We start from the raw sequence: 17,117 nt of genomic DNA on the forward strand, positions 1-17,117 counted from the left end.
AACCATAGAGGTCCCATGTTTAGCTCAAGGCACTCTATTTTCTAGCTCATTACATGTCCATAAGTAAAGACTCTACTCTGGGAATAATGGCCTACTATCATTTAATAATTGTCTTATATCATTGTAAGACTTTTATATTTTGTATTTTTCCAACAGAATATTCATTTAGTATTCACAAATATTATTATACATAATTTGTATACAATTTTGATAGCTAATACATCAAATAATTTGATGAAAATCTTCATCAGTGTGAATATAGTTCTTACATTAATAAGTATGCCATATCATGGGACCTTTGGAAGGAAAATGTTTGTTTCCAAGATAAAAATCTTTGTAGTAATTCATCAGCATCCCCACTTGTTGAAATTTTACTTTGATCTGACCATACCTCCAAAGAAGATAGCATAATTGTCATTTTAAGCTGGGAAAACATCTGAAAACAGAAGATATATGTTATACAATTTTGGGTAACCATAAATATAACAGTATGCCTCAATACATAATGCTAATATACTTAATTTACTATTTCTTGGAGATAAAACCATTGGTGAATTAAACTAGTTAGACTACACTTTTTAGAAAAGTGTAAATGCTATTTATACAATGTTACTGCATTAATGGATAGGTTGCCTACTTAAATATGAAATATAAATACTTACAGTGTTGATAAAACCAAAGATTTGGGTAACTTTCTGAACTGCAACTGCCACTTCAGAGCCCATATAATCATACTGAAAGACAAATATTGTTGCTTCGTCACTAGTGAAAATTACTAAACTATCATATTGAAATGGATTTAAATATAAAAGTTAAAATAATTTGCTGCTCAATTGAAGGGGCCAAAGTAGAATTAAGATATATCACATGCTAAGGCTTAGACATGAGCCTAGAGATTTTATAAATTAGTCAATAATATTAAAATAAGATGGTTGTGATTATCTTCCTCTTTACGGATCTAGAAATTAAGAGTCAATGTCTTGAGGCGCCAAGGGTGCATAACGAACAAGGAAAAGAACCAGGACTCAAATCTAACTAACTAAACTACAAAGTCTATTTGTTCTATTATCATATGTTGTCACTATTTGTCTTCACCCTAGTCAGACAACAGGACTATAGAAGCACACCTCATTTTATTGCACTGAACCTTATTGAAGCAGATATTTCCTTTTTTTTTTTTTTTACAAATTGAAGGTTTGTGGCAATAATGCACCAAACAAAGTCTAATGGCATTATTTTTCCAACATTGTGTTCTTACTTCATGTCTCTATGCCAAATTTTGGTAATTCTTGCAATATTTTAAAATTTTTATTGTTATGTCTGTTATGGTGATCTGTCATCAGCGATCTTTGATGTTATTATTGTGGTTGTTTTTGTTTGCTAGGAAATATGCCCATATAAGATGGCAAACTTAATCTATAAATGCCGTGTGGTTTCTAACTGGTCATTCCCGTCTCTCTCCCTCTCATTGGAAGGAAACACTGTTAAAATTAGGCCAGTTAATAACCTTACAATGGCTGCTAAGTGTTCAAATGAAGGGCAGAATTACATGTCTCTTGCTTTAATTCAAAAGTGATAAATGATTAAGCTTAGTGAGAAAGGCATGTCAAAAATTGAGCTAGGCTAATAGCTAGGCCTTGTGCCCAACAGTTAGCCAAGTTGTGAATACAAAACAAAAGTTCTTGAAGGAAATTTATGTATTTGTTTATTTTTAATTTCAGAATATTATGAGGGTACAACTGTTCTGGTTATGTAAATTGCTTTTGTACCATTTGAGTCAAAGCCACTAGTGTGCCCATTCCCCAGATAGTGTGCATTGTACCTATTAGGTGTGAATTTACCCATCCTCTCCCCCCCTACCTGCTTGATTTCCAATGAAATGTTATTTCCCTGTGTGCACATAAGTGTTGATCCATTAGTTCTGATTTAATGGTGAGTACGTGTGGAGTTTGTTTTTCTGTTCTTGTGATACTTCACTTGAAAGAATGGGCTCCAGCTCCATCCAGGTTAATACAAGAGGCATTATTAGTTCACCATTTTTTTTTTTTTTTTTTGGGACAGGGTCTCACTTTGTTGCCCAGGCTAGAATGAGTGCTGTGGCGTCAGCCTAGCTCACAGCAACCTCAAACTCCTGGGCTTAAGCAATCCTCCTGCCTCAGCCTCCTGAGTAGCTGGGACTACAGGCATGCGCCACCATGCCCAGCTAATTTTTTTCTCTATATATTTTTAGTTGCCCAGATAATTTCTTTCTATTTTTAGTAGAGACGGGGTCTTGCTCAGGCTGGTCTCAAACTCCTGACCTCGAGCGATCCACCCGCCTCAGCCTCCCAGAGGGCTAGGATTACAGGCATGAGCCACCGCGCCCGGCCTAGTTCACCATTTTTTATAGCTGAGTAGTGCTCCATGGTATACTCTTAGAAACTGCTACTCCAGTGAACACATGAATGACAAGAAAGTGAAACAGCCTGATTGATGATTGGAGAAAGTGTTAGTGGTCTGGATAAAAGATCAAACCAGCCACAACATTCCCTTAAGCCAAAGCCTATCCCAAAGTAAGGCCCTAACTGTCTTAAATTCTATGAAGGTTAAGAAGGCTGAGGAAGCTGCGGAAGAAAACTTGGAAGCTTGGAGAGGTTGGTTCATGAGATTAAAGGAAAGAAGTGTTCTTTATAACTTAAAACTGCAAGTGCTGATACAGAAGCTGCAACAAGTTATCCAGAAGATCTAGCTAAGATAATTGATGAATGTAGCTAGACCAAAGAAAAGATTTTCAATGTCTATAAAACAGCCTTGTATCACAAAAAGATGCCATATGGAACTTTCATAGCTAGACAGGAAAAGTCAACACCTGACTTCAAAGCTTCAAAGGACAGGCTTACTCTCTTATTATGGGCTAATATAGCTGGTGACTTTAAGTTGAATCCAGTGCTCATTTACCATTCTGAAAATTCCATGGCTCATATGAATTATGCTAAATCTACTCTGCCTGTGCTCTATAAATGAGACAACAAAAGCCCGGATGACAGCACATCTGCATAAAGCACATTTTACTGAATATCTAAGCCCACTTTTCAGAAAAAGCTGTGTTCTGCTCTGAGCCTGCTGCACAGAAAACGACATTTATTTCAACATATTACTGCTCACTGACAATGCATCTGGTCACCCGAGAGCTCTGATGGAAATGTACAAGGAGGTTAATGTTGTTGTCACATGGTTGCTAGCAAAATATCCATTCTGCACCCATGGATGGAGGAGTAATTTTAATTTTCAAGTTGTATTATTTAAGAAATACATTTCTTAAGCCTGTAGCTGCCGCAGTTAGTGATTGCTTTGATGGTTGTGGGCAAGATAAATTGTTAAACCTTCGGAAAGGATTCACCATTTTAGATACTATCACAAACATTTGTGATTCATGGGAGAAGGTGAAAATATCAACACTAACAGTAGTTTTTAAGAAGTTGATTGCAATAGTCATGGATAACTTTGAGGGGTTCAAAACTTCAGCGGAGGAAGTAACTGTAGATATTGTAGAAATCGGAGGAGAATAGAATTAATTGTAGATGCTAAAGATGTGACTGAATTGTGGCAATTCTATGCTAAACTTAAATTAATGAATAAGTACTTACCTCTTATGGATGAGCAAAGGAAGTGGTTTTATTGAGGTGGAATCTATTTCTGATAAAGATGCTGTGAACATTGTTGAAATGACAACAAAGGATTTACAATATTACATAAACTTAGTTGATAAAGCAGGGGCAGAGTTTGCGAGTGTTGACTTCAATTTTGAAAAAAGTAATACTGTGGGTAAAATGCTGTCAATCAGTATCACACCCTAGAGAGAAATCTTTTGTGAGAGGAAGAGTCAACTGATGCAGCAAATGTTATTGTCTTATTAATATTTTAAAAATTGCCACGGCCACCCCAACCATTAGCAATAACCACCCTGATCAGTCAGCAGCCATTAACACTGAGGCAAGATGCTCCTCCAGCAAAAAGATTATGACTCTCTGGAGGCTCAGAGGACCACTAGCATTTTTTAGCAATAAAGCATTTTTAATTAACATCTGTATAGTGTTTTATAGACATAATGCCATTGCACACTTAATAGACTACAGTATAGTATAGACACAACATTTATAAGCACTGGAAAATCAAAAATTTTTGAGACTCCCTTTATTGCAGTGTATGGAACTGAGTCTAAAATATCTCTGAGGTATGACTGTATATTCTGGATAAACAATGTACTTTCTAAACACAGAGCCCTGAGTAATGTAATAGCGAATTATTTCAAGAATATATCCTTCCTTATCCATGAGAATAAAGATCACATTTTCTCCAAAATATGATTTCTAATTATGTATGCACACACATTTCTAAGTGCTTGCTTAAAATGTGTAAAGAAAAAATGGTACTTGAGATCTTCAGTAATCCCCAATAAGTCTGCAGAAGATTCCTGACAGAAAATAAAAAGCAATGGATAGAGTTCCACCCTGATATAGACAAAAGAGATGTTATTCTTCTAACTCTTTGAAGTTCATCTCTTTAGAGACAGTTTTGCACATTCTGAAATAAACCACACTGTATATTTAAATGATGTAGCATGTATGGTATGAGTGAAAGTTCTCCTTTGCAAAGCTAAACATATAAAAAATCATACAAAAACATAATAGAGAAATATCACATAAATAAACCTAAATATATCCATAATCATAAAATATAGCAGACCATTCACTATTTAAACAGACAACAAAAAATCCATTATATACAAACTAAATTTTTTTAAGAAAACATACTCTTTTAGGACACAAAAATATTGAGTCAAAAGATGAAAAGCTATCATGTAGTTTCAGGAAAATAATAGACAAAAATACATATTAAATTATGTGATAGTTATATGAATTTAGTAGTTATATTGATATGAATAAAGCTGGAAACACACAAAAAGAACATGATTATCATAATATACTGATAAAATATTCAATTATTAGAAAGAATGAAAGTTTCTAAAGTTGCTTATAACAAACAATACTATAAAATATATAAAACAAAATTTAACAAAATAATAAATCATACTGACATATTTTACATAGGTATCCTAATAACTAAGATTGAGTAGACAAATTAACAATAAGAATATACATATACATATATCATACTGACATATTTTACATAGGTATCCTAATAACTAAGATTGAGTAGACAAATTAACAGTAAGGATATACAAGATTTTAAAAACCTAAGCAAACATTATATATATGTATACACAAGCTTGTATATAAAAATGAGAATATATATTTTTTCAAACACAAATGAAAGTTCTATATAAATTTACCCAAATTAGGTCATAAAGCAGTTCTTTTAATATAAAAGGCAGCATCACTTAGATCACATTATCTAACCACAATGAAATTAAGTTAGGGTAGAATTAACAAAATTATTTTAACAATACTATTTTTATGGAGATGGACAATTCTGTTGTGATTGAAGATATAATGGTCTTATTCTTGGTAAATACACACCAAAGTATCTTAGAGTTAAGCTCCATGATGTGATTTACAATGTATTTTCTAATTCAAATGGAGATAGCACAAGTGATAATGGGATAGAATATTAACAATAAATGTGGATAAAGAGAATAAAAGTGTGGTTTGTATTGTTCTCCTTCTTGTGACTTTTCTGAACATTTGAATGATTTCCAAATGAAATGTTTAAAAAGTGAGGATGAAATAAAGACAGTTTTAGATGAACAAAACCTGACAGAACTCAGTAGGCTAAACAAAAATATCATAAATGAAGACCTATTAGAAGGAATGAAAAGCTTTGTAAATGGCAAATATATGGTGAAAAATGAAACTGTTAAAATGTCATTAATTTCCTTAAAAATAACTGAATATTTAATTGAAAATAATTTATTCTACAGTTTACAACACATGAGGAAGTAAAATATAACATGGTTAAAATCACTGAATAAATTTAAATAGAATTTTGCTGTTATGAGGCTCTTATGATATTTATAAAGTTGTATAACATTAATTGTAGATCATGAGATGTTAAGAATACTTATTAGAATATGAGAGAGACCACTGAAGTTGGGGACTAGAAACAGAAGTACAGCAGAAAAAAAAAAGTATTGGCGACAAAAATAAATGCTAAAAGTAAACCAATTATGCAAGGGTATGAAAGAGAAAAAAAGGAATAAATAATTATAGGACATAGGAACACTAATACCAATTGCTTAATCTATATCCATAGTTATCAATACTTTTGACAAAAATTAATCAAAATCAAAATCAACTAAATATTCTAGTGAATGATTCTTCCTATTTTTCAATATAGAACTTCCACCACGGAAACTAAGCAATTATCAAACATAAAATTATCTTATAAAGAATAATATTTGGTAACAAGAATATCCAACCGAGTAATTAATAGAATAGTTCCCTTTAAAATGGAGATAGATTTAGAGAAGAGTTGCATCAAGAATTGGAGTGGATCCAGAAGTATCTGAAACTAGTTATAATCCAGTGTAGTAGTACCTTTCCAAATGAAGTTATACAATAATGCTAAAGTCCTACACTAATTTGGAAATTGATACATAAATGTTTATTTCCTTATGTTAGTGTAAAGGCAATTGACAACATTTCTTTATGTCCTACAAGACTGAGACATATTTTAAGCAGATTTAAATATATCTGCATTGAAAATAATGGAAGTTTCATATTCATATTCCCCCTGAATTTAAACACAAATGAAGATGCAATAAATATATTAATATCACATACCATGGATTTATCCATAATAATTCGTACTTTCAGAGTTCTTTTCAATAATGCATCACCTGAAGTTTTCTGTGAAGTAGAAAAAATGAATTAAATAAAATATTTTTTAAAAATTTACATTGTAATTATCATGGGCAATATATGCATATACACATATATATACACACATTCATGGTGTAGATATAGAATATACACACACACATATAAATATATATACAGAGAGAGATACAGAAACAGATATGCAAATATAGATATAGGTAATAAGAAAACAAGAGGATTGGTGACCACTTAGCAGGTGAGATTCCAAATAAAAATTTTAGGAGCTTTTTAATTTGATCAGGTCCTCTTTATTTATTTTTGTTTTTGCTATGATTGCCTTTGGGGTCTCTTTCATAAATTCTTTCCCTAGGCAGATGTCTACAAGAGTTTTCCCAACATTTTCTTCTAGAATACTTATAGTTTCATTCCTTAGGTTTAAGTCTGTTATCTACTGAGAGCTGATTTTTGTGATAAGTGAGAGGTGCAGATCCTGTTTCAGTCTTATGTGGCTATCCAATTTTCCCAGCACCATTTATTGAATAAGGATTCTTTTCCCCAGTGTATGTTTTTGTCTTCTTTGACAAAGATTAGATGACTATATGAGTTTGGTTTTATATCTGGGTTTTCAGTTCTGTTCCATTGGTCTATGTCTCTGTTCTTTTGCCAGTACCATGCTGTTTTAGTTACCATAACCTTGTACTATAGCTTGAAGTCTGGTAAATTGATGCCTCCCAATTTGTTATTTATGCTTAAGATTGCCTTTGCTATATGGGGTCTTCTCTGGTTCCATATGAAGCATAGAATTATTTTTTTCTAGATATGCAAAAAATTGTGTTGGTATTTTCATAGGGATTTAATAGGGATTGTGTTGAATCACTTTCAGTAATATAAACATTTTAACAATGTTGATTCTGCCAATACATGAGCATGGTATGGTTTTCCACCTGTTTACATCCTCTGCTATTTCCTCCCTCAGTGTTTTGTAATTCTCCCTGTAGGGGTCTTTCACCTCTTTAGTTAAATAGGTTCCTAGGTATTTTATTTTCTTCATTGCTAGTGTGAAGGGTATTGAGACTTTGATTTGGTTTTCAATGTGACTGTTGTTGGCATATAGGAATACTACTGATTTGTATACATTGATTTTGTAACCTGAGATTTGCTGAATTTGTTTATCAATTCCAGTAGTCTCATGTCAGAATATTTGGGGTTTTCTATATCTAAGACCATATAGTCAACAAAGAGAGATAGTTTGACCTCTTCTGCCCCCATCTGAATGCCCTTGATTTCCTTCTCTGGTCTGATTGCTCTGTCTAGGACTTCCAGCACTATGTTGAACAGAAGTGATGATAGAGGGCAACCTTGTCTGGTTCTATGCCTATTTTGTAAGTGTTCTTACCATAAAAGGGTGCTGAATTTTGTCAAATGCTTTTTCTGAATCTATGAGAGGATTATATAGTCTTTGTTTTTACTTTTATTTGTGTGGTGAATTACATTTATAGATTTGCATATACTGAACCATCCTTGCATCCCTGGGATGAAGCCTATGTGCTCATGTTGGATTTTTTTTTTTTTCGATAAGCACCTAAATTTGGTTTGCTAGGATTTCATTGAGAATTTTTGCATCTATATTTATAAGGGATATTGGTCTGTAGTTTTCTTTTTTTGTTGAGTCTTTTCTGGGTTTTGGTATCAGGGTGATGTTGGCTTCAGACAATGGATGGGGAGGATTTCTAAGCTTCTACACAGCCAAGGAAACTATCATGAGAGCAAACAGACAACCTACAAAATAGCAGAAAATATTTGCATGCTACACATCTGATAAAGGGCTGATAACTATAATCTATATAGAATTCAGGAAGAAAAGCAAGGAAAAATCAAACAACCCCCTTAAAAAGTGGGCAAAGGACATAAACAGAAACTTTTCAAAAGAAGACAGACTAATGGCCAGTAACCATATGAAAAAATGCTCAAAATCTCTAACCATCAGGGAAAGTTAAATCAAAACCACAATGAGATTTCACTTATCTCCAGTGAGAATGGCCTTTATCAAAAAGTCCCAAAACAGTAAATGTTGTTGTGGATGCAGAGAGATAGGAACACTCATACACTGCTGGTGGGACTGCAAAATAGTATAAGCTCTATGGAAAGTAATATGGAGATGCCTCAAAGAGCTACAAGTGGAACTACCATTTGATCCAGCAATCCCATTACTGGGTCTACCCAAAGTAAAAAAAAAAAAAAAAGACATTCTGTAAAAAAGACATCTGCACTAGAATGTTTATAGCATCACAATTCACATTTGCCAAGATGTGGAAACAACCCAAGTACCCATCAATCCATGAGAGGATTAATAAAATGTGGCATATGTCTAGCATGGAATTCTACTCAACCACAAAAACAATGGTGATCTAACACCTCTTGTATTATCCTGGATAGAACTGGAGCCCATTCTTTGAAGTGAAGTATCACAAGAATGGAAAAACAAACACCATATGTACTCATCATCAAATTGGTATTAACTGAATTAACTGACAAACACTTAAGTGTATATATAGTAGTAACATTCATTTGGTGTCGAGCAAGTGAGAGGGGAAAGGAGGGGATGGGTATATTCACAGCTGATGGGTGCAGTACACATCGTTGGGGGGATGGACATGCTTGAAGCTCTGATTTGGATGGGGAAAAGGCAATATATGTAACCTAAACATTTGTACCCCTGTAATATGCTGAAATAAAAAAAATAGAACTCTTGAACAGACCAATAACAAGCAATTAGATTGAAGCAGAAATAAAAAAAAATCACAGGAGGAGATTGTTCCAAAGATATAAGATAGGGGGAAGTCTTGGAGTAAGCATAGATGAGCATGTCTAATTTTGTTTGTACCAATAGACATATTGGAGTTGAAATGTGTACTGATCCATATTCCTGAGGCTGGAACACTGTCTTAGTCCATTTTCTGCTGGTATAACAGAATTATCACAGATTTAATAATTTATAAAGAATAGAAGTTTAGTTGGTTTATGGTTCTGGAAACTAGGAAGTCCAAGAGCACAGCACCAGCATCTGGCATGGTTCATCCCGTGGTGGAAGGCAGAAGGCAGAAGTAAACAAAAGAGAAAGGAAACTGGACTAAATTCACTCTTTTACCAGGACCCCACTTCTGTGATAACCACCCATTCTTCTGTTAATGGAATGTATTCATTTATGAGGGCACAGCCCACATGATCTAATATTACCTGTTTTTTTTTTAATTTAACACAGTTTAATTGAGCAAAGAATGATTTGCGTTTATAAAACAAGCAGCCCTCAGAACTACAAGAAGTTCAGAGAACTCCACTCTGCAAGGTATGTAGGCAGCATTTATGGACAGAAAAGGGAAGTGAGGTATAGAAACAGCTTGATTAGTTACAATGCAGTGTTTGCCTTCTTTGGACAGGGCTTGATAACATGGCTGAAGCTCAGCTATTATGATAGGCTGAGATTTGGCCAACTGTTACAAAAAATATATGTATTCCTAAATTGAATTTTCAGTTTGTTTATGAACTATGTAAGGCTTCAGGACCCTACATAGGAACTTAAGATACATAGACAGCCTCAGGAAAAATTTAGTTTAACACTAGTATTTACTGACTGTTATTTTCATTTTAAATTTCCAAATATTACAGGGGTACAAACATTTTGGTCATGTAAATTGCTTTTGAACCATTTGAGTTGAAGTTATAAGTGTGCCTATCCCCCAGATAGTGTGCATTGTACATGTTATATGTGAATTTACTCATTCCCTCCTCTTCCCCCACCTGTTTGATTTCCGATGAATGTAATTTCCATATGTGCACATAAGTGTTGATCGATTTGTTCCAATTTAACGATGAGTACATATGGTGTTTGTTTTTCCATTCTTGTGATACTTCACTTAGAAGAATGGTCTCCAGGTCCATTCAGAATAATACAAGAGGTATTAGTTCACCATTTATTTTTTATGGCTAAGAAGTACTTTATGGTATACATATACCACATTTTATTAATCCACTCATGTATTGATGGGCACTTGGGTTGTTTCAACATCTTTACAATTGTGAATTATGCTACTATATACATTTGAGTGCAGATGCCTTTTTTATAGAACATTATTTTTTTCCTTTGGGTAAATACCCAGTAGTGGGATTGCTGGATCAAATAGTAGTTATACTTTTAGTTCTTTGAGGTATCTCCATATTACTTTCCATAGAGGTTGTACTAGTTTGCTGTCCCACCAGCAGTGTAAGGCATGAAACTATAAGAATTCTAGAAGGAAATGTTGGAAAAACTCTTTCTTCCACTTTTTAGTGGGATTTTTTTCAACTTTTTCCCATCAATGTGATGCTGGCTGTGAATTTTTCATATATGGCTTTTATAATTTTGAGATATGCTCCTTCTAAGCCAAGGTTTTTGAAAGTTTTTGTCACATTGACCTAGGGAAAGAATTTATGAAGAAGACTACAAAGGCAATCATAGCAACAACAAAATTAAATAAATGGGGCCTAATCAAATTAAAAAGCTTCTGCACAGCCAAGGAAACTATCATGAGAGCAAACAGACAACCTATAGAATGGGAGAAAATATTCGCATGCTACACATCCGATAAAGCACTCATAACTAGAATCTATATAGAACTCAGGAAAATCAGCAAGAAATTAAGGAGCCCTTTTTCTTACTGATTGAGCCTTTGGAGTTGTGTGTTTCCAGAAATTTGTCCATTTCTTCCATATTTTTGATTTATGTGCATAGAAAATTTCATAGCATTCACAAATGATATTTTGTATTCCTCTGATATCAGTTGTAATATTAATATCTCCTTTTCATTTATATATGAGCTTTTTTAAGTTGTTTCTCTTCTATTCCTGATTAATCTAGCCAGAGTTCTATCAATTTTTTCTCTTTTCAAAGAACCAAGTTTTTGTTTTGTTGACCTTCTGTATAATTTTCTTATTTTCAATTTCATTTAGTTCAACTGTGACCCTAGTTATATATTTTGTTTGGATGGCTTTGGACTTGGTTTGCTCTTCCTTTTCTTGTCCCTTGAGACGTGTCATTAGGCTGTGAATTTGTAATCCTTCAGTTTTCTTTGTTGTAGGCATTTAAGGCTACGAATTTTCCCCTTAGGACTACTTTTCCTGTATCCCATAGATTTTGATAACTTGTGTTCTCTTTGCCATTCAGTTTGAGGAATCTTAATTTCCATCTTAATTTCATAGTTGATCAAATAATCATTAAGAAGCATGTTGTTTAATTTCCATGACTTTGTGCAGAATCAACTGTTTCTCTTGGAGTCAATTTCTAGTTTTATTCCACTGTGGTCTGAGAAGATACATGGCATGATTTCAATTTTTTAAATTTGATGAGCCATATTTTGTACCCTAAAATATGATCAGTCTTACAGAATGTTCCATGTACTAAAGAATAGAATGCATATTCAGTGGTTTCTTGGTAAAACATTCTGTAAATGTCTCTTAGGCCCAATTGCTCTATAGTCCCATTTAAGTCCAATATTTCTTTTTCATTTTCTGCTTAGTTGATTAGTCCAGTTCCATCAGTGCGGTGTTGAGGTTCCTGGCAATTACAATGTTGCTGTTTATCTCTCTACTTAGATCTGGGAAGGTTTGCTTTATGAATCTGGGTGCTCATGTGGTAGGTGTATAAATATTTAGGGTTATGTCTTCTTGTTGAATTGCTCCATTTACCATCATATAATGACCATCTTTGTCTTTCTTTGCTATGGTTGATTTAAAGTCAATTTTATCTGATGTGAGAATGTCTACACCTGCTTTCTTTCGGTTTCATTTTTCATGGATTTTTTTTTTTTCATCTCTTGGCCTTTAGTCTGTAAGTGTCCTTGTTAGTTAGACATGTCACCTGGAGACAGCAGATACTTGATCTGTATTTTTTTAAATCCAGTTAGCCAGCCTACATTTCTTGAGTGGGGAATTCAAACCATTTAACATTGTTTGATAGAACTGATATCTGGGGTGCTGTTCTGTTCATCCTGTGGGATAGTGCCATGTTGATTTTTCTTACCTCTTGTACCTTTGCTTTATTTGAGCTCTTGGCTTTAAGTTTTGGGTGGTTTTAAAATGGACAGTGACTATTGTGCTGATCCACATGTAATGAAGTTCTGAGTATTTCCTGCAGGGTAGGTTTGGTTTTAATAAATTCCCTCAGTGTTTGCTTGTCTGGAAAAGTCTTTATTTCTACTTTATTTATGAAACTTAATTTTGCAGGATACAAAACTCTAGGCTGATGGTTGTTTTTCAGAAGACTGAAGATGGGGCCCCAATCCTTTCTGGCTTGTAAGGTCTCTCTTGAGAAGTCTGCATGTGGCCTGCTGGGTTTTCTTTTGTAAGTTATTTGATGTTTTTACCTCGCGGTTTGTAGGAGTTCCTCTTTCAGATTGAATTTGGCCAGTCTGATGACTATGTGTCTTGGTGATTGCCTCCTTGCAATGAATCTCCCAAGTTTTCATTGAGCTTCTTATAGCTGGACATCTAAATCTCTAGCAAGACCAGGGAAGTTTTTCTCAGTTATTCCCTCGAATAGTTTTTCAGCTCTTGGGTTTTTTTTTTTTCTTCTCCCTCAGGGATGCCAATGATTCTTATATTTGGCCATTTTACATAATCCCATATTTGCTGTAGGCTTTCTTCATTCCTCTTAATTCTCTGTTCATTATTTTTGACCAATTTAATTCAAAAGAGTTGTCCTCAAGCTCTGAGATTCTTTCTTCTGAGTGGTTTACTCTATTCTTAAAACTCTTCATTGTGTTTTGTGTTTCCTTTTATGAACTTTTCATTTTCAGAAGTTCTATTTGCTTTTCCTTTAATATATCAATCTCTTTAGTGAATGAATCATTCATTTCCTGAATTGTTTTTCTGGTTTCTTTTACTTGGTTTTCCATTTCTCTTGGATTTTCTTGAGCTTCCTTATAATACATATTTGAATCTTTTATCTGTCATTTCAAAGTTTTGACTTTGGTTAGTTTCTGTTGGTAGAGTTTTGGTGTTCCATTTGGAAGGTTACCTTTTGCTCTGATTTTTCATACTTTCAGAGTTCTCTTCTCATCTGGAGCAGATGTTGCTTCTTAACATTGGATTTTCTTTTGTTTAAATGAGGCTTCTTTGTCCCCTCAGTTGTACAGGGGTGTTTATAGCGTATGTTGGGTAAGAACCTTTGGCTTTGTTTTTGAGTGCTTTAATGGCAATCTAGGTTCTAAGTGGATGTCTTGGCTATGCATACCCTTAGTGTGATGGTTTTCTCGGTTGCTTATTGTTTTTAGGCTGTAGCAGTGGTGAACTATCTCTGTGGGCAGATTCCCTGTCTCTCTTTGATGAGAGAAGATTGAGGCCTTTGGAATCCTTTCTCTTTCCCCATCCTTGGGGTCTTCTTTGCAGTGTGAATTGTAATGGCATGCCCAGTTTCATCTTTGAGACAGTAGGTGGTGCTTGTGGGTGAGAAATGAACTTACCCTGTATGAATGAGTCAGTAAATGTTGTGAAGGGCCATGCAGATTGATCTCCCTGTCAGTGGATGGCATTTGCTGGAAGGAAGAGGATGCAGTGTTATTTTTGTGATTGGCTCTAGTCCCTTAGGAGGAGCACTTGAATGTTCCAGGTGGCGGGTAGGGCCCTGGAACTTCCACGTGAGTCCATATTCTCTACCTCAGTGGAGGTGGGTATGGGAGTGAGTCTGGGAGGGGCTGTATTGGGTGAGCTTGCCCTCAGGCTCCACAATAGGTGGAAGGTAACTGTTTTGGCAGTGTTCAAAGGTCTTCTCACTGCTTCTCAGGACAGCCACCAGGGAGGCACTGACATGGCCCCACTCAGCCAGAAAGTCTTCCTGTGAAGATGGGTGCATCTGAGATTCACAATCTAGCTATCCAGCTCTCAGTTCTTCCCCCAGCCTGCATGTCTAACCCACCAGTATGTGCCTCTGTGAAACAGCAGTGGGTAGGGAGCTCCCAAATTATGTACTCTGGGTTCACTACAAGTCCACAGAGGAAGAGGTGTGGGCCCCAATCTCTGCGGGGGCCTCAGCCTGGAGTACACGCCTGCTGCAGAGAGGGAGCTGCTTTCCAAATTCTCTGCATAAACTTCTCTCCCAGATGGAATGGATGGGAGAGGGGCCACTGCTTCTGGTCAGCCAAAGTGCCTGATTAAACCACACCTGGCTGTTGTGGCACCCTGGGCTATGTTCTTCCTCACTGTAGAATCCACCCTAAACAAACAGAGTGGTTTCCTTGTGGGGGAGAGATGGGTGGTCTCCCAGCTCACCGTGTTTTGGAGTCCCACAGAATTCTACTGTCAGATCTGTCCACATGGGCTTCCTTATCACCCAAGTCCAACTTGCAGACCTCCCCTGTGTCTCCAGCAATGAACTTGAGTTCATGGGGCACAAGGTCCAGCCTGGTTGTCTCTGACTCACAGTGGGCAACTCTGTGAAATGCCATTAGGCAGTGTCTTCCCGAATCAGGCACCCCAGATCTATTGCAGGACCCTAACTGCAAAGGCATGAGTCCCATGTTCCATGGAAGCCTCAGCTTGTAGCACACACCAGCTTGGGGGTTGGGGGGCAGCTGCTTGCCAAATTCTTGGTGCAAACCACTTTCCATTTGCTGTGGGTGGGGGAGGGGAGGGGAGGGAAGCATCTGAATGGGAGGAAGCAGGCTCTCTGGCTTCTCATGACACTCTCCTTGGTGGGGAGCTCCAAACAAGAATGTCTGAGCTCTAGGATCACTCAAATTCTCCCCACTATACCGTGTTGCCATTGTGCCTGGGTTCATGGGGATGGAATAATCTCCAAGAAACTTAGTAGCCCACTGGCCATGGAATGCTTGTGGAAGGGTGAGAGAAATCCCATCCCTTACCCTTACACTGGGCTTGGAGACTCTCTGGGTTTGATCTGCAGTGATTTTTTTCCTTTATCTTCTCACTTCTCTACTTCACAATTTTCCTCTATGAGATACTTGGCAGGCTCAGGTACCTCTCTCTATAATCTACACCTGCTCTGCATCTCTTTTCCTCTACCCTATATCAGAATTTCTAACTTCTGTCTGGGACTGTCTGGCAAGCAGTCTCAAGTCAGTCATCTCGTCTCCCCTCTAGCATATTATCTTGCCTCTTTTTTTACTTTTACATTTTCTACCAAAATAATCCCCCTTTTTAACAAAAAAAAAATGTATTGGCAAACAAAATGCTTATGCAGTAACTTGAACAAATTTGGAAATAATTTTACAAGTAGGATGCAAATTTGGTATAAAACTGTATAAATATATGTGTGTGTGTGTATAAAAATCTTTACAATTAGAGAAACATGAGAATTTTGATGTTGTTAAAATTATGTCTGTCTATAACTATTACATTTTCTAAATGTTATCTGAATAAACAAAAATATATTTAAAACAAGTATCCTACAATTGAAATTTTTAATATAATGAATATCAGGTTAAATTTTTCCCAAAGTTGTCAAATTTCAAAATTTCAATGTGAATAAGTTTATCAAAAGTAAGATAAATGAAAAGCTCATAAACAGGAATACTCACTTCTGAGTTGACAAGAATCCTGTAGGGTTCATCTAAATATTGGGTGACAGAGTACTTTTCTTGAAAGGAGGAATCATCAACTGTATTAGCCTTTATTTGGTAAAGTATATGTGTATATGTAGGTGAAGATTCCAATGGTTCAATACCATAACTGATATTCTTTAACTGCAGCATTCCCCTAAATATTCAAACATAAAGTAAATAAAAATGTAATTAGTGTAGATTCCCCACCGACAAATGTAAAAAAATGCTAAATGAAAACATTTTATAAAATTTGACAATAGTCATTGCACTCAAATATCTGAGAATCACCCATCTTACTTGGATTAACTTTCAAACACAATTTTATACTCATCTTTTGTCTGTTGTAGCAAGTAAGGATAGTTGTGGTTATAGCATAGCTAAGAAACCTGAATACTCTTCATGAAAGTAGAAGCTTTTCTGCATGCATTTTTATTACTGCATCAGTGGGACAGAGACAAAAAGAATAGGAAAAAAGATAAGAGAAAGAGGAACAGGTAAAAAAGAAAGCATATGAGAAGAAACACAAGATAGTCTATATTTATTTTTATTCACTCTATCCTTTAAGACATTTTTGAAAATTATGGGCTCACACAAGATCTCAATGTACATTTGTGGAATATACCATCACCTGAGTCCAGAACAAGTGCTTAGTGTCGCAACTGATTTTGGAATCTCTTCAGCATATCCTTGATAAAAGCAATGGTCC

General features: G+C 35.4%; 1 protein-coding gene across 1 annotated transcript in view; it reads right to left on the minus strand.

The window, feature by feature from the left end:
- Positions 1–17,117, minus strand: part of LOC123626427 (A disintegrin and metallopeptidase domain 3-like) — a 121,204-nt gene that overhangs the window by 73,607 nt on the left and 30,480 nt on the right. The window contains exons 5-9 of the mRNA XM_045535374.1: positions 17,040–17,116; positions 16,388–16,565; positions 6,783–6,848; positions 663–734; positions 270–436 (exon numbers count right to left, since the gene is read on the minus strand). Of these exons, the coding sequence (XP_045391330.1) occupies positions 270–436; positions 663–734; positions 6,783–6,848; positions 16,388–16,565; positions 17,040–17,116 (560 nt within the window). The remainder of the gene's footprint in view (positions 1–269; positions 437–662; positions 735–6,782; positions 6,849–16,387; positions 16,566–17,039; position 17,117) is intronic.

This window comes from Lemur catta, chromosome 22 (assembly GCF_020740605.2).
Source record: "Lemur catta isolate mLemCat1 chromosome 22, mLemCat1.pri, whole genome shotgun sequence".
NCBI lineage: Eukaryota > Metazoa > Chordata > Mammalia > Primates > Lemuridae > Lemur > Lemur catta.